At 39.5% G+C, this 19,376-nt stretch overlaps 1 protein-coding gene across 1 annotated transcript in view; it reads left to right on the top strand.

The window, feature by feature from the left end:
- Positions 1-8,129: 8,129 nt before the first annotated feature.
- col22a1 (collagen, type XXII, alpha 1) overlaps positions 8,130-19,376 on the top strand; it is a 49,785-nt gene continuing 38,538 nt past the window's right edge. Inside the window, exons 1-4 of the mRNA XM_040122278.1 lie at positions 8,130-8,220; positions 8,307-8,873; positions 13,098-13,178; positions 19,086-19,197. Coding sequence (XP_039978212.1) covers positions 8,130-8,220; positions 8,307-8,873; positions 13,098-13,178; positions 19,086-19,197 — 851 coding nt within the window. The remainder of the gene's footprint in view (positions 8,221-8,306; positions 8,874-13,097; positions 13,179-19,085; positions 19,198-19,376) is intronic.

Consider the following 19,376-nt stretch of genomic DNA (forward strand, 5'->3'; position numbering starts at 1 on the left):
TTAAACTTGAAATTTCACTTTTGCAGCTTGGGGCTCTTAAAGATGCACTTGTATCATGTGGAGCTCCAGCAGAAACAGCTAATCTATAGTCTAATAAACAGTGTTATGAAGGAAACGTGAAGCAAATAATGTAAACTGAGCACCAAATGCATTCTAAAGCGGTGCCATTACAAATTGCTTTAGAGAACTAGTCCTTTTTATGAGCCCAGATATCTCACATCTACAAAACTGGTTTTGTTTTTTCTAGTTATACATGACAAAATGAGCAAATAAAGCAAGGTTCAGAAAGTAATTCCCAGGAGTTTTTCTTTTAAAAATAACCTTCTCCTCGCAAAGCACTGTATATATACACCATGCAGCCACAACAATAAAGCCAGTAACTAGTTTTATTATTGTGGCTGATGGGTGCAAATCTAATAGATCTGCTAGTTAACAAAAAGACAATAAGTAAAGCCAGAAAAACTCTTTGTAACGTAGTTGTAAGCAGATATAAGTGTTTATTAATGTATCTATCAACAACCATAACTCCTCCTGGACGCCCAGAAGTGGAGGCAGCTGTATGAACAGATAGTGAATGACAATACAGCAAAACACAGTTAATAATATAAAACACAGTGGAGACCCATTTCCCATTGACATGACTGGGAAAGTGTATCCCCTCACGGGAGAAGTTACAAACTTACAAAACAAACACTTAAAATGGCCTTGTATCTGCTTACAACTACTTGTGTTATAAAATATTGATCAACTATTTGTATACTGCTTAAATACTAAAAGGGGGAACGTAAAATGTTAGTTCTTCTTTTCCGTGTTAAATGAAATATATATATATATATATAAATATATATATATATATATATATATATAAACAGCATCTGTGGGTCTCTGTAAGTAATATTATAGAGTAGATTCTATACCTGCACTAAATGAAAAGTGCCCTGAGATAATTTCCGTTAGGATTTGACGCTAAATAAAATTGACTTGACTTCACTTAACTATTGTTGGCATCAAGCCAGAATGATCTCAAGTTCATTAATGGTCCAGTGGGCTTTTTTATTGTGCTCCCAAAATAGAAAATAAATAAATATATGAACAGTGTGTCATAAAAAAATATATGCCAGGTCGCGCTGAGTTATGAACTGTCCCATTTCCAAAATCTATTCCCCGGATCAGAGTATGCACTCATTCAATTAGGTGAGGCGGGCACAGCACAAAGCTAGGTTTCTGGCACAAAACATGAAGAGTTAGAGCACTATAGTTGATCCATGGTAATGAAAGCACAAAAATGCCTCATAGAAAAAATATTTTTTGTGGCTTTCGGGATTAAATTAAAGGATGTTTACTGATTAACCAGTAGTCAATAGACATCCTTATATGATGAAGACCCACCTGTTCTACCTGCTCAACGTCCCGTGTTCATTTCTCCCAATTTTTGGATATAACTTCAATAATAAAAGAGGTAACCAAACCATTCACTCTCCCCTAATAGATCTATTTTTAATGTTTCTGCTTTTCTAATTTAAAACATGACTTCCAGCTCTCAGCCGGAGAGCTGTTCAAAAAGTAGGAGCTGCGTTTTTGTTGTTGTTTGATGGTCCTCTAATGCTCTGCACTCTGGAAGATTTGGGTGGTGCTCAAAGTCCTCCATGAATGATGCTTGAACTGACCTTTGGTCATTAGCCAGACAGGTAGGCTTATGATCCCGCTTTCTGTGGTCTTACCTGGTTCATTCATCATTCATTTATCTTTGTCAAATCAGTTTCCACATTATATGACTTATATGTCTGCAGATCATGTGTAAGTCATGTGAGAACACATTTCTGTGTTTTGCCTTGTTGTGGAGGACTATCTTTCTTTCTTCAGTGCTTTTTGCTTACTTTACTAAACTTCGCTGAAGAGGAAAAAACATGTTAAAAAGTGAGTTTCCCCTCTGTCTTTCACTCAGGGGAATCTGACCAGAAAACAGGCTGAGCGCTGTGAGATCCTACGGAGCCAAAATTGCCGAGATATAGCCTCTGTTCCACTGGGCTTTGTGTCACAGTTTACTGTTTAGAGGGGGTTTTTTTTTTTGGTTTTTTTTTTTTTTGGACGGATAAAAACATGGGGTTTTCTGTTGATTATCATGGTTAAAGGAATAGCATCGAAGCCAAGAAGCGTATTTTTTATGCGTGTTTGGTTTGATAAGTTTTTTATGGATGTTGCGACATGTTTTTTTCTTTATTTTTCTTTGGCCTTGATCCTGGGTCATTACTGGAGCTAACTTTTTTGAATTCAAACTGACAAAAGTCTGTAGCTTCCTCCTTCACGTACTTTTGTCAGTTTGCATTCACAAAAGTTACAAAGTGCTCCAGTAATGTCCCAGGCTCAAGGCCAAAGAAAAATAAAGAAAAAACACATTGAAACATCCATAGAAAACTTGTCAAACCAAACTTGCATAAAAAATATGCTTCTTGGCTTTGATAAGGTTAATTCACAATTCCGAAGAGTAGTTGGGGCTCGAGCCTCAGGCAGAGATGAGGAACAGTCTACAGAGGTCTGGTAAACTCACTTACTCAGTCCACATCCCCAGATGATTTTCATTTTCAAACTTGTAGTGTTCAATTGACTCAAATGACATCACTTGAGTCAATTTATCAGACTTCACACAGTTCCCTCTACAGTCACAAAAGGCTTTATGCAACTTTTTACATATCCTGTGGCACTCCCCAACACCTGTAAACAGACTTTGATGTGTAAAATCATTGAAGTCCTCCTTTAAGTGTGGTCATTTGATCCATTGTTAAAATAAAAACGTTGATTAGTACAACTTTAAAACTCATTTGTTCCTCTGTGGTCCAACTCATAGGAGAAAAATCCCCACAAGTTTAGGAGTGCAAGTCTACAGGCAATCAGTCACTGCTTTGAATTTGCCATTACCAACAACTCTTCAAAACCGTGTTGGTGTTGTAAGAACAGCGCCCCTAAGCTGTTTTGTCCTGTAAAGCAGTGCAGCCAATTTCACACCAAGACGAGTGGGAGGCATCTGGGAGTAGAGATTATGAAACAATTTTTTTTTGTTTTTGTTTTGTTTTTTAAGAATAATTATACTAACGTTTAAAAATGAATGTGGCTGTTACTGTGGTGTTTTGAAAAGTTTCAACCTAAGATCTGTCTTTAACAAATGAAAATATCTGTTCTGCTCCAACACTAACACACACATTACTATTTTGAATATATTTTAGAGGGATAGCCTCTTTCTGATGTGGGAGGTTGAAAGCTGGAAGTCTGTCAGATGACATGGATTTCTCCAACCCTACACGGTGCCCGCAGCCTCTTGCTCAACCTACATGCTGGTCACCTCTTTAGCCCTCTCACATAAGGCGACAGACGGTTCCTCACACTGACACCATCACTCATAACGTGCATCTGCCCCGAATCATCAGCCCACTTCCCATCCACTTCACACTGAGCCTATACATAGCCTGGCCTGCGCTCATGTTCATTGGCTACAAAGGCAGAGTAAATAGGCCTGGACGAAATGGCCAACTTGTTTGTTGTCCATGACATTCAAATATTGGCTCTGTGTTTTAGAGCATTTTGGTGCGTCCACAGCTCCACAGCAGATTTGGATGTGTTTTCTAATGCAGCAGTAGTATGTGGTGACAGCTGTACTAGCACTTTAAAGAGGGAACTTCAACCAAGAGCTGCCAACATGAGACTGGTGATGCAGAGGACTTTAGAAGAGAAACACAGACTGTTTGCAAGGCAGGATGTTTGACACAGACAGAGACAGAGCTGCTGTGTTTCACTGCAGTTTGCTCCCCTGCTAGGGAACATGACCACACATGATAAGGACATTGTTTTAGTGTACACTGAATGTGAATCACACTCATCCTCTAGAAGTGTTTATCAAATCAAACCACATATAGATCTACAGGTTCGGAAGCAGTACTGTTTTCCATCAACGAAGATGGGATAGAAGTAAAAAAAATGAAGGGGGAATATAAAAACTTGCACTGTGTTTTGTGTGAGTGTTTGCGTGTTGTAAATAAATAATAAGCTCTTCAAAATAGATACTAGATAAAATAAAACTTTCATACTCTCTGAGGAAATAAGGAAATAAGCAAAAAGGAAACAGTAAAGGTCATGGTACAAGAAAAAAAAGAACAAAAAGTATGACTAAGAGCAGCAGAAACTACTGAGTCTAGTAAATACAGTAAATAAAAAAAGATGTACATTTTATATGATCTATATGAAAATGTCTTTAAAAGAATGAAAAACGTACAGTCTGACGTGATTGTAAACTTGTCAAAACAGCTAGACATGAGTAATATAGATCACAGAGCTTTCCTGTAAATCAGTGCAAGAACAGACATCTAACACAAAGCTGCAAGCATGAGTGTTCTGTAATCATTTCCCCAACTTAAATACAGCCTTTCTTCATAAGTGTGTGGCTGGTTGAAGCCGACGCGGCCCGGCCCACCACCAGCCCCAGGGCGGCTCCGCTGTGGCTATCACAGTGGCAAAGGCCGGACAGTGGAGGCGGTTGCCAAGAAGCCATGCCTTTTCTTTGAGGGCAACCCTTTAGGCGGGTGCAGCCATACAGGCGAGAGAAAAAAGGACAAAAATATCCAGAAAGTTGGGTCTATAATTGGCTGTGCCTCTCAGCCTTTTTTTATGTGTGAGCGCAGCCCAGTTGAGAACAGTGGAAGCAACCTTGTCCCGCAGTGAAACCCAACACTTTCCCCCCCTGGTAGTTCCCTCCCACTCTGTCCACCCATCCACAAGGTCGCTGAAGTGCACCTCACCTCACTTTTTAACAACACTGTACACTGGATTGTCACCCTGGATTATATAATAATCTCATCTTGATTTCTGGCACCTGCAAGGGAGATATTTTGGATTATTATCACCTGATAATGATGCTGCCCCGCTGCTGATTCGGGGCGGGAGAGCTCTAGGCAAAGAGAGACTGACATCCCCAGTAACACTGAGTGAGTGACAGGCCAGGTAAGAAAAAAAATAGCTGAATAAAATCACCCATCTGTCACTGCTTTCTTCCTCTAAAAATGGACTCTAAAATACTTAATTATTCTTTAGCAGTTTTGAATGATATATCAAGAAATGCTTTTTTTGGTATCAACATACTGTTCAGATGTTCTGTCCGAGAACAGACCTTTTCTTTCTTTCTCTTCTTCCTGGGTTGCACATGGAAAAAAAAAACCAAACGTTCTGCTTTTTACATTTTGGAAATGATAAACGTGGTGCTTCTGTTATAGACATCTACGTTGCAGTCCCAGGTCTGCCATTGAGAGAGGAAGTGGAAACAGGCCTGATGATATAGACCCACACTTTGTAAGGGAATCTGGCCTCAGGTTCAGATGATGACGGAGGCAAACCAGCTTGTTTTTAGCTTTAGTTTAGATACGATACCTGCTTTTAAAACTAGAGATTAACTCAATACGGCACTGGGAGACCCATACAGTGTATTTAAATGTAATCAGAGATGAAAGGGAGACAAATTAGAACATGTTAGACTCATACAAGGTTGGGTAAAGAGGTTTAGGAGCATGAATCCAAATCTTGTTCAGCTGCTTTCATAGGGTGGCTGAATTTTTTTTTTTTTTTTTAAATGAAGTCTTGCTGGGCTGAATATCTTGGATTTTAAATGCACACTAATGGAGGTAATTAGAGCAATTCAGCTATTGTGCCTATTCTGCTCATTAATAGCACCAGTGAAACCAAGTAGCAGAAATAGCCCTATGGAGAATCAGATAAGGAAACTGGTATCTGGAGGCCAAAGCACTTTAACCGCATTAAATAATGCACTCTCTATTTCATAAGCTCTATAGGCCAAGCCACAGTCAACAGCCTGCTGTTTTTAAAATTGTGTCCCTCCACAACATTTCCATGAATCACTTTCTGTTTAAATCACTTTTTATGTTATTTATCACTCCTTCATATTACTTTTATTTCATTTTAGGCCCAGAATTCCCCTGGCCTTTGTAGGCATAACAAGTCTAAAATGTGCTTTAAAGAAAGATGGCACAACTTACTTATTTTTAAAACAGGAGAAATACTGCAGGTTTCAAGGCAACAAAAATTGTCACAGTGTATACTGTATCAGTTAATACTAATTCATTTAATACAATATAATATGCCCTCTATCAAAGCATTAGTTTGACATTTTGGGAAATAACCTCATTTGCTTTCTTGCTGAGAGTTTGATAAGAAGATTGATACCAGTCTCATATCTGTGCATTAAATATGAGGCTATAGCTAGGAAATGGTTAACTTCACTTAGCATAAGGCCTGGAAACCGGAAGAAACAGCTAGCCTGCCAGCACTTATTTACTTAACCACACGTAAAAAAAAATTTCTTGTTCGTTTAAAGAGTACAACAACCAATGTGTAAAAAGGACAGTTTGCAGGGGGTTATGTGTGGGGGTCTTGCCAAGGTCACAACGTATGACTGTGAAAAAAGCCTTTGTGCCTTTCTTCACATTTAAGCATTTATGGGCAAATGCACTGGAGTCCTTCTGCAGGTGAGTCAGCTGAGAGCATGCTCCTCCAAGACTGACTCCATGCTGACATGAATGAGACAAAATAATTTAATCATATGGCTCCTCTAGACTTCACAAATGAATCAAATTCTAATGATAAAAAGACTAATTCTTAGGAATGTGTGATAACAGAAAAAAATGTATTGATCATTTTACAGCCGCTTCTTTTCCAATGACTGTTTATGGGAAAAATGCTCTTTGGGCCGTTGTGCATCATGTCATGAACCCTGAAGTTGCAATACCATAGTAACAACTATGCAAAAATCACTTCACAGCCCAGCTCCATTCCTGGGGGCTTGGAGTCACTGCTCTCGGCCAAGAGATAATCCAGCACGTAACACCCCGTAAAAGTGCAATTTTTCGTTTCTACACTTAAGTCCTTGTATGTATAAAGATAAAACGTGAGTTTAAGATATTTTTTTACGCTTGAACAGAGCCAGGCCAGCTATTTACCCTTGTTTCAGGTCTTTGTGCTAAGCTAACCAATCCATGTTCTTGGGCCAGCGTCATATTTAAACAACAGATATGAGAGTGGTATCAATCTTTTCATCTAACTTTCTGCAAGAAAGGGAATAAACATGCAGTATTTCCCAGAATAGTATTCCTCTAAATATTCAATTTAGTTTGGATGCTCTTCAACCCTAGAAAACAAATACATTCACAGCATAATTCAGTGGAAATATCAGAGTGCACAGAGGTGGTCAAGGATGGTAAATAAGTTCTCAGGACATGAGGGACTCATATTATTGCTTTTCAAGTTGTGCATAACTCAGCCTTTCCTTAACCTCCCCTGGTGACCCCCTGCAATGAGACGCTCTTCCAGCCAGGATGAGCCCGTGTTATGGCTACGGTCGGTCACACATCAGCCCTAATGGCAGGCATCACAACCACTGGTCTACAATACGTGCAAGAATAGCTTTGTGTTTATACAACAGGTTTCTGTCAGTGCCACCCAGGCAAAACAGCAACCAACAGAGAGGGGCTGATAGTGTATATCCTTTGCAATATACTGGTGGATCAAAGCTGAACAAATTTCACTCTAGTAGCTCCAAAGGACAACCAGAGATACCTGTGAGAATTTCAAACTTTAAAAAATACTTGCAGAGCAGCATCAACAAACTGTGGGCTCCTGACGTTGTTCATTAACTGTCTTGTTGGTGGATATGGTTGAAAAAAAAAGCTGATTTTGAGATTTTGAGAATTTGAGAATTTAAGAGAATGTGAGAATTTTTGATCCCAGGTTTTCCAAAAGTGTCTACTGCAATTTTAAATCAGCTTTCCATCTGTGCCTTGTCATTGTAAAAATGTGGAAGCAGCCATTGTAGGAGGCCTGCTTTTTACAACAATTTCCCTGAAGCACAGCAAGTGCTTTATTCACTTTTCCCTGGGTTTCCCTGAGGAGAGAAATTATTGCAAATTGTGTTCATGTTTCAGTGATGAAAAGGTGCAAAAAACAGCTTGGCAAACAGGATTTATATTCTGAAATGTCTTATTTTAGTTTTTTGATGTTTCCACTGACCTTTCAACAGACTGGACAGCTTGATGGTGGTAATAAGCTAAACAAAACAGACCGTAACCGAGGCTGAGATGGAATTACGACTGGGATTTAGGATCACACTGGTCTTGGTCATTCTGGTATTGACTATTTCCAGTGAGAAAGTGGAAGCACAGAGGGCAGGTAAGACCATTAAGACTGAAACTTCTAGACCTTATATTGCCCGAATGGGACTAGTGACTAAATCCTCCTGTATCTACCTACTCCAGGTTGTAAAAATGTCCACTATGACTTGGCGTTTATCCTGGATACCTCATCCAGTGTTGGAAAAGAGAACTTTGAGAAGATCAGACAATGGGTGGCCAACCTGGTGGAGTCTTTCGATGTGGCACCAGAAAAAACAAGAGTAGCTGTAGTTCGCTACAGTGACAGACCCACCACTGAGTTCAACCTGGGGAGACACAGGACCCTGGAAGATGTGAAGCAAGCTGCCCGTAACATACGCTACCTGGGGGGAAATACTATGACTGGGGATTCTATCAGCTACACCACCAACAATATATTCACGGAGCGGAACGGAGCAAGGCCTGTAGCCAGAGGCATTCAGAGGGTGGCCATCCTTCTCACAGATGGCCGAAGCCAGGATTATGTTCTGGAGCCCTCTAAGGCAGCTGCCAAAGCTGGTATCAGGATGTTTGCTGTGGGCATCGGGGAGGCGCTGAAGGAGGAGCTGGAGGAAATCGCAGCCGAGCCAAAGAATGCCCACGTCTTCCATGTGACGGACTTTAATGCCATTGACAAGATCAGGGGCCGGCTGAGGAGGAGGCTGTGCGAAAGTAAGTCAGCCACCAGGCCCAGTGCCAACACATCACTCACACTGAATGCCACAAAGCCTCTTTTTGAAAACTCGCTTTGAAGTGCCTGCCTCACCCTGAACGTGCACTTAATCAAATTAGACTCTAATTTTAACCTTTAACCACTGTACAGAGGAAAGACCCTAACCACAAAACCCCACCCTAACCACAAAGAGCTGCTGCACATATACACTGTGCTATCATGGCTTCTATTTGAGTAAATATGAAGTATGACAGTGGGGTGTTCCAAACATTGGCTTATAAATGACAGTTTTTCTAACCAAGACATTTCTGTGGTAATGCTGCCTTTTTCACTGCTGCTTTGGTGCAGAGGTGTTTAGCACTGAAAAGCCTGTCTAACCAAAATGGTTTTTCCACTCGTGTGCTGAGAAAGTCCTTCAACACAGGCACACAGTCTTAGAGAGGGGTTTACATAGCCAAATGATTTTAGCAAAAATAAGCTCAAAAATGAAGTAAGAGCTTTATGTTGTCCAGTAGCTGTGCGAAGAAGTGGAGAAGTATTTGCGCGTGAGTGTTTTCATAGAGAAGATGGATGCTTTGCACTCCAACGCTTGAAATTCCTGCCTAAAATTAGATAGACAGGAAAGAAAAGAATGCAATAAGTTTTAGCCACAAACAGCAAATACAAAGACGGAAATGACATGATTACATGCTTTAGTGCACAGATGAGCACTGACAAACTCTCAACTCTCACTTTAATCTGGCTATAAATTGTCAAGACAAAAGTGGCAAAAGTAGAATTTCCTCCGTATTCAGTGTTGATTCAGACTCTAAAACACCTTTAATCTTTTTTAAGGGCATATCATCTTGCAGAATGATGTTGCTGCAAGGGAAGCATGGAGATTCATTTTAAAGCCACTAACCTTTGACCTTACTCTTTGACACCACAGATTTTCAAACTGCCAACCAATAATGTAGGTTATGTATTATGAAACACGCTGTACAGCAAGTTTGTAGAACTAACCAAAAGCTAAATTTAACCGAAAGAAAGAGCCAGTATTTTCTTTCTGTAATCTCTAAAATCACCACCAGTGAGTCTCTAAGTATATGAGTGGTCAGCACAACTGGCTCACTGTGCAATGTGAGTTATTTTCACCCAGAAAATTATAGATCTAATGTTTCAAGTGGATCCAGTGCAGACGCTCCAGTGTCCATGTTAAATGTTTTCACCTTATAATCTATAGGTTTAAAAAAGAACACTATTTATTCTGCGCTGCACTGATTTATTAACACATGTGTGGCCTCACTTAAGAATACCAGCAAATAAGATCCCACACTTGACCTTACATGACCCCAGTGAGAGAGAACTTCAAAAGAATATCAAAGCCTTCTTCTAACACCTAGAGTGTGTTTGAAAAATTCTGTAGCCATAATGGTGACAGTTAACATGGATTGTACTAAGAATAAAAAATGTATCAATCTCTGGCTGCCAAAAAAGAAAGGTGGTAGTTAGATCTGTCATGGTCAAGCTTCCGCTGATACTCTGAACCTGTCTGAGACATTCATTTCCAAATGCAGGTTTTACATTGCTTCCATTTTAACTCACAGATGCCTAAATTATAGTTGTAAGGCCACAAGTGCAGGGAGTAGCTCAGCTATCTAGCATGCTACGTCTCAGAGCTTTGCAACAACACCGTCTTTAAAAAAGAGTGACACACTTCCAATCATTCACAGAATGGTAATTTTTGGTGGATGAGATGGCTGTATAAACAATATAAACCAAGTTTCCCGTCTGAGTTCTTCCAGTATCACTTAAAAAAGACTTTAAGACAGAAGAAAATGGATTCTGTGAATTTTACTGCTAAACAAGCAGAAGTCAGACACAAACAAGAACAAAGTATACAGCTGAAATTAAAAATAAACCATGTGAAACTGAGATAATGCCAGTTGTGTTATTAATAAAAAGTATGCATATGCTGACTGTTAAATTAGCTGCTTGCATTTTCCCATTAGGCATGTTCTGGGCTATGCATGAAAGAGAAGAAGAAGCCATGTCCACAGAGCTGTCCCTAATAATAAATGCCGCAATGATGATTTGATGATTTTTTTTGTATAGCTGTAATTTAAGAAAATTCCAGGGTTTTATAGTAGATGTTTGGCAGATACTTGATCTATAAAGAAAGTTAGAGTGTCTCACTGCAATATTTTTGGCTACAGATAATATTTAGGACTGACAGTCAGGACACAGAAAAATTGTTGTGCTAAATTGGGTTTATTGAGAAGTTCCTCTGCAAAGATTGATTACAATCCAATGACAGGATCCTAATTTGCTGTTGTTGCCTGATCCGCAATATGAATATGAATCCTGCCGTGTAAGATGGGTGTGAAGGTTTTATTCATAATCACCTTGTCAGTTTTAAGGTAAAGAAGTTTATAATGATTTTCAAACACTGATGAGTCCACATAAGTCTTAATAAAACTGGGATTTCATTTGAGCAGATACACCAATCTACAGCATTAGTTAGTGGGGATGGGACATTATTCTCTGTTGCAGCCCTGCTACTTAATGTAGCTTGATAAGTGGAGTGTATTCTGACATAAAAATCTTGCCTACTGCAGCTATAAAGGGTCAGTTCAACCAAATGTGAAAACAAATATAAACAGATATACTGTCTCTGTCTTGCCATTAAGATAGTTTGGGGTTTATTTTCTAGCTTTTTAAATATTGGCCTCCGAGATTTCTTGCAATAAAATATAGGTAATTGCGAGTTGTGTGTTATGGTGCTCACAACCTTGAAAAAGCCGGGCAAACAGCTCTGTGAGGCTGTACTTACAGTAGGCACAGCAGTATTTTGAGCTAAAGGCTACTTGCAGGGTGAAAATTACAATGAAAACATGCTGATGATGCTGACAGGGTTGTTTAAAATATCTCACTCTCAGGTATGGATGTGTCTTGTTAAAGTGACCATATCTTACACCTAAAAATAAGTATATAGGTTAGTGTTTATTACTAAGCTAGTGAGTCTACACCCAAGTTAGCTGCTCTGTGAGGCTGTACTTGGGCCCAGTGCTGCTTTGAGCTAAATGTCAGCATGCTAACATGCCCACTGGGACCATGTTAACATGCTGATGTTTAGAAGGTATAATGCTTACCATGTTCACTATTAACCTTTAGCATCTTAGTATACTAATATTTGCTGATTAGGACATAAAGTACATGTGAAGTATTGGACAAATTAAAAATTCGACCTCATAGTGGCACTAGTTGAAAGGTTAAGGGCTCATGAAAGTTATCACAATTCATCCTGACATGACCTGAATGTCTCTGCACTAAATTACATGGCAAGTCACCCAATGGTGGAGATATTTCAGTCTGAACCAAAGTAGTGGACTCACTGACTAAACCAATCTTGCCATCCCTAGAACCACACCACTAGCAAGTCTAAAAATTCAAAAGAAATATCTGTCCAGAAACAGCATCCATGTTACTCCAGAATTCCACAGACCTCACTATGAACAGTTTCCATAGAAAGTGTATCTCTGCTGGAAGGCAGACAGTAAGGTCTGCGGAGAAAGAAAGAAATTTCGGCAACATTTGTGTAAAAATATCAGTGCTGTGAGAACCATACACACAATTCACCAGATCCAAAGTTTAATGAATGTCAGTAACATCTCGAAGCCAATGTTTACACCTATTAAACTGAACAGGATCCATATCTGCATTGTTCAGTGGTGGAGCTGGCATCTTGACAGAAATAGAAATACCCCTCCTGCCAATAAAAACTTCACCTGACGGTGTTGCCTTTCTCACTGTCATCACCATTACTTAAATATGTGTGAGTGGAAATATAAAACCGTTGCTGCTTCCTGGGCCTGTAAATATGCCCCTTGCACTAGCACAGCCCGCCCCGGCTCTCACTCATCTACACACTTCACTCCCCAGACATCAGACAGGAGAGATGGAAAGCAGTCTGTCTGGGCTGGTGCTCTTCAGATCACATATCAGACCGGAGGCTGTGCTTCATTGAGATCCCCATTTCCTAAAACAATCCAACACTTCACACCCTTTTCGTCTGACCCCTCGTAAAGTTTCAGAATGACTGCTTCTTGCAATGAACAATTTCCAGCAGGAAGATACAAGGTTATCAATAGACATGTTTGAACAGTTTGAACCCTTTGCTCCCATAAGTGCATCATACTTTGACTTACAGCGTCCTTTACTGAACTACTCTCGTTTCTCCTCAGATGTCCTGTGTCCAAACATGAAGGTTCAACCTGATCGCTTTAAGCCCAGCAGTACCAGTTATGGTCTTGAAGAGGTTCCAGGTATGTGCAAACTGCTGCTTTCCTTTCGGCAGCATGCAGTGCTGGCAATACTTGTCAACCACAAAGTCAGGTCTTTATTTTTCAAAGCAAAGTGTTTTCCTACACTCCCACATTTAACTTTTTCACGTGAGGAAAAAAGATATTTTTGACTTTTTTATATGCAAAGATTTAGACAGTTCTCAGTTACAATTTTCCTCAATTTCTATCTGATTGGAGACTGAATTGGTTTTATTCATGACATGGAGACTGCTGCTTTTCTGGCACATTCATTTTGTGTCTGTTTTAGGCAATGTAGTTGCAAAAACAAAATGCTGTCAGATTTGAATTTACTCAAATTCATCCAATTGACATCACAAAAAACAATTTTGGAAACCAAGTTGCTTTCAAAATTTAGATGTATTTTGTTTATAGTTCTGCGCAGACATTGGCTTTCATCCTTTTCCATTTGATATGACAATCAATTAGTGAACCCCTCAAACTTGCTTAACTCACGTAATCCATCACGCTGAATATAAGTTACTTTCATATTTGTCAAAGTTGCAGCAACATACAATCAAAAAAGGTTAGCAAAATATAAAGAATGTATGATTTATACCTAAAGGAAAAGTTAAACATTTTGGGATTTTTTTCACTTTCTTGCCAAGAGTTAGTTGAGAATATCAATAACACTCTAGTGTTTGTATGGTACTGTGAAGCCATTATCAGCAGCCAGTTAGCTTAGTTAATCTTGCTGGGTCAAATGGGGGAAAAAGGTTAGCCTAGCTCTCGCCAAAGGAAACCAAATCCTCCCATCAGCTACTCTTTTTTTACCCTTGGATTTAGGAAGCTAGCTGTTTCTCCATATTTCCAATCTTTATGCTGTGCTAAACTAACCGGCTGCTGGGGATACATTCAGTTTACTATATTGTACTGACATGAGAGTGGTATCAATCGACTCATCTACTTTACTCTCAGCAAGAAAGCAAATAAGTGTATTTCTCAAATTGTTAAAAATTTCCTGTAAGGAGGTCAAAGCTTGCAAAAGTACTGATGTGTCTCTCTAAACGCAGCTGCGATTTTCAAGTTGAGCGATTAAACTAGTCTTTCACCAAGTAAAATGTATCACTAGCCATCCATCATGTGGGCTTTTATTTCATACATTCCAAGCTGCTGTGTTAAAGGTTTCTCAGAAGTATTGAATAGCGTTTGTCCAGAAAGGTCGGATGTTATAAGAGTGTCTTTTGGGGGATCTGAGTTCCTGTCTATGTCTCCCACCCACGTCCATCACACTAAGAGAAAAAACAGATGCACAGACATGACTGTTTGGACTCCTGCTATGTTGAACTTCATGGAAAGAGAGATGTCAGAGTGGTGACAGTTGTGTTTTTGAAACGTTGACTCTTCACACATTTGGCTGGCACAGTGTCTTCTGACCTTGTTTGAACAAGGGGTCAACTGACGTGGCTTTTTTTCAGGGCAAATTTTGCCACGAAGATGCTGATAGACTATTTTAGTGCTGTATTTGCTTTTTTTATACATAATACATGAAAAATGTTTTTCAAGAAAGCTTGTACATCAGTATTAGCCACAATGGGTAACAAAAACCTCAAAAACGCCCAAACAGATAAAAACGTTTTTAGGCATCAAATACCTCTTTACGGCACGATACAGTGCAGCTAGCATTTGTGGGCCTGAAGCTTACTGTAGCATACAGTACATCTGCTGCGAGGCAGAGTGTATCCTGGACAGGTTGTCAGTCTATGACATAGCTAACACTTGGACAAACAGACACACTCCTATGGGCAATTTAGAGTTTCCCATTCATCTAACCTGTCTGTCTTTGGACTGTGGGAGGAAAACAGAGCAGCCAGAGGAAACCCATGCAGACAGAAGATGCAAACTCCACACAGAAAGACCCCATCTGGTTATTGATTCAAACACCAGTCCTTTTTGCCATATGGCAAGCACCATCATATCAGAGATGGATGACTGATATTTTGCATGTAATGAAAGGTCAGTAGCCATTACTGGTGTGGTATGTCTTCCTGACTTTTAGACTGTTACTTCATATCCAGAAATGCCACTTTATTCCAGAATCCCCTAGGAGTTACACAGCCATGATCTTTATATTATTTACATCTTTTGCTTAAGTAAAAGTAGCACTAGTACAATCTAAAAATATTCATTAACAAATAGAGAAGTACTTGCAACAAAAGTACTCATTTTGCAGAATGGCTCTTTCTTAGTTTTATATTATTATACATGCATTACATATATGGATATTTAATACTGATGCATTAATGTATAACCAACATTTTAATGTTGTAGCCGATCTATGTGGAGCTTATTGCAAATACTTTAATTACTGTTGTGTAGTTTGATCTATAACAGTACAATATACCTTGTGACCTAGTCCTATTTTTTGTTTATACAATTTTATGCTCCAAAGCAGTATGTAGTCGCTTCTGGCTGTCAAATAAATGCAGTGGAGTTAAAAGTACCGTATTTTTCCTCTGACCTATAGGTAGACTGGAAGTATTGAGTAGCATATAATAGAAATACTCACATAAAATACAAGTACCTCAAAACTGCACAACCACTGAAGCCAAGTTAGTCTTGCCCCTGTTGTTAGATGGAGAAAGCTTTAAGTTTGATATCACAAATTGATACACTCATATTCTCAAATATTGTTTCTACCACTTAGAGCGACTTCTTTTCAAAGTAAAAAAAAAACAGCCAATCTTTAGTGATTTGGCTGTATAGAGTAGTGGAGTCTGTGTCTTTTATTAGAGACGACAGAATCACTTCCCACTGTCGAGACATATTAGCACATCCTTGCCAATGACTAAAAACGTTGTTTTGCTCTTCCTCTAAACTGCAAGGGAATTGGAACAAACTTTAGACAAATCATTGAAACCCACCGATGGTTTCTTTCTGAGTTAGATCCACTATCCAAGTCTTGTTTCATTCGTTGTAACCAATAACTAGGTTGTTGTGGAATGCACCATAAATATAATGTACACCACACTGATTTATATTTCTTTTACATTTGGCCACCAGCACCACAAATTAAATGGTGCTCCATAAGAGTTGCTGGTCACTATAATCATTTAAATCTTTAGTTAGTGTAATGTTGTAAGATAACTAATTTAGAAATGGATTTCTATATTGTAATGGTTCCCACAGTATGGTCCAAGTTCCACCAGAGGCGGACCAGACTACATAAAGAGAATTTCGTTTTATTTTTACTTTTGATGTTGACGAAGTTAGACAAAGTATAAGGATGATTATATCTCTACCTATAGCACTGATAGTAATTCATAATCAGATCTACTGTAAGAGCCCAAACCTGCATTGGACCCCACTTGGGGCGAAATGTTATCAAACAGCAGTCTGAGGTCTGACACTCCCTGACATGACAAAGATGTTCGGGATTTTCCAAATTGCAGTAGGTTTATAACTGTGGCCTAGCTTGTAGTCATACATTGTCAAACTTGCTTGAGTAAAATAGATTTATTCAGTTCGTGGCTACACACGTAGAGATTTAGACAAACCGTACTTACCGTCACTACAACAACAGGCACACAACAAATGTGCTCTATGCTGGTGCAGAGAAAGTGTAATTCTCCGTGAGAAATGCCAGGCCAATTGGCAACTGATTATGATTTGCGTCAAACTTGTATTAATCATGGGCTGTCTAGTCTGACCCCTCGGGGTACTGAGCACACACAGGAGTGTTTTTTCAGCCCTGTACTCACTATCTACTGCACAAAAATTGGCATCTGCTCTGATTTAAAGAATGCTTTGTGTATGCGTTTGCTTTTCCCAGTCAGTGAACTCAACTGGCTTTTCCCGCAGATCACCCCATTGGTTGTTTTGGGCTGTCCAAAATAACTTTTTTGGGTTGATTATACGCTATCTGCTGCCAGTCCAAATTACAGCTCTGTGCTCAGATGACCGTCCTAGAAACAGCGCGGTGAGCAAATGTGCACAATGCAAGCATGGTGACAGAGAGAATCAAGGCCAGCAAAACTCACAGCTGCATGGCTTCCTCAAACAACTTTTTAGCCAAACTGACAACCACCGAAACATTATTATTGTATAGCATCAGCAGCGCTCAAAAGATAGGGCTGAAGCATTAGATAGCCGAAGTCGCTTGGCTTTTTCACTTGCTAAATTGTTATCGCTGGTCATTGTATAAATGCTAGACTGCTGTCGTGATTCAAAAGTAAACCAAACACCTTTACATCAGACTTCTATCAATAGCCTTTTTTCAATTAGCTGCATGCATTTTGCATGATGCTGTGTTTTTGTGAGTATGAGCCTGCCCTTTGGTTTTAAACATGTGAAAACTTGAAACTTAAAGACTGCACATCCATCATTAGAGAATAGAGCTACAAAGCTTTAATGGGTCACTTTCAGATATGCAAGTTATACTAACTGAGACTGTAGTGAGACTCTTTATGGCTTAGTCTAATGTCTTGGCACAAAGAAAGCATATGGCAGTGCTATAAAAACTCTGCTGATAACGTATAAAATAAAATGAAAAAAGTGTGTAACTGCACTTTTATTTTAAAATTGGCAAGATACAAAAATTCAAAGACAAAGCTCAGCATTAGTCTCTACTCTTTGTCTTTTTAAAACGAAATTAGTTTCATCCAAATTTTTGGCTTGACAGCTCTTGTGTGTGAAACTGACTACAGCTTAAATTATCAAGTTCAAGCATATAAGCTGTGTTAAACAAAAAAATCCAATTATTTTCCACGCTTATACTAAACTGATCACTACATCAGACAAACAACAATAAATTGAGAAGACCCAAGACATACTGCCCGTTCTGTACTTAAGTCACAGAAGAGACAGTACCATCTACTGAGCAGTAGAGGTAACTGTCATAGGTAAAAGTGAATAAATGGCATCCAAAATGAATGGAAGTCTATGAGAAATGTCCCCGTGTATGAACTCACCGTGTGGTGAGTTTAAAAAGTCATCTGAGCACATAGTAATCTGTTATCCCTAACAGTGCATCTGAAAGACTTGGTGGCTTTTGCTGACAGACGAAGTAGCTTTGGCGGATTGCTGATCCCCTCAGTTATTCAGACTGTTATGACGGGGCTTGATTTTAATGTTATTTTTTACTCTGTTGCTAATGGTGCACTGGCAGCCTGTGTGTCTTACCACCTGTTTCCAGGCTATTTCTAAAGACATCCAATAAGCTTTTGGCAGACTCTCGCATTACAAACTTAATGTTCCAGTTTCCTCTTTTAAAGATTAGTGCAACGTTGTTAATATTCCCAACGGAATCCTTACATCTCATAGATTTTGCGGCATTACTAAGGGCTGGTAGGAATATGTTGAGGCTGTCCTCATCCTGTTGACACACTAATGGCACAGCTGGCTTTCAGAAGAGCTCAATGCACACAAAATAACTAGTAGCTTTCAGTGAGATCTGCTGGACAAACTGGCGGCATTAGAGCTGCACATGCTCTCATCCTGCTGGCATTCCCAAAGCTATACAGCACTTGTTTGTTGTACAAGGGAGTTTCCTTTCTGAACCACCTAAATATGGTCTGTGGTTATGCCACTGCAAATCACACACGTGCACACACTCTCAGACTCACATGAGGACCTTACCAGTGATGGCAACTAGTTTTTTCCTCTGGCAGCAAATCTAACAGATGCGGAAAGGCCAACACATGGCTCTCTTCTCCAGTTCTTCGGTAATATTGTGAGTTAAATCTCTCTCCAGAAAGCCACAAACATAGAGGAAGCAGGGTGTGGTGGGACTGACCCAATTAAACCTCAGTACACCCTGAGAAATCTGACGAAACCATAAGTCAGCCTCACAACTCAAGAGCCTGGTGTGCTTATTTATGTGTGTGTGAAACTGTCTGAGTCCAACTAGGCTGTTTTACTGTGTCGCTGCAGGGTTCGACCTGATGGAGTACTTCAATGTGAGAGATATCCTGGGAACCAAGGCTGATGAAGGCCAAAGTTCTTATGTTCGCCTTGGCACCATGCCCATTGTACAGCAAACAGAGTAAGTGACTATCCAGGTATACTGCAAACAATACACTGCACATTTTCTTCTAAATATCAGGAAATATGTGACCTAAAGGTACAGTTGGGGTAACCTGTTAGGGAGCCCCAGGGCAAAAATTTGCTGTTGCTCTACTATTGACCCCACCACCTACTATCATTTATGTTTGTACCCTGGCA

Source organism: Xiphias gladius, chromosome 24, assembly GCF_016859285.1.
Source record: "Xiphias gladius isolate SHS-SW01 ecotype Sanya breed wild chromosome 24, ASM1685928v1, whole genome shotgun sequence".
NCBI classification, from domain to species: domain Eukaryota; kingdom Metazoa; phylum Chordata; class Actinopteri; order Istiophoriformes; family Xiphiidae; genus Xiphias; species Xiphias gladius.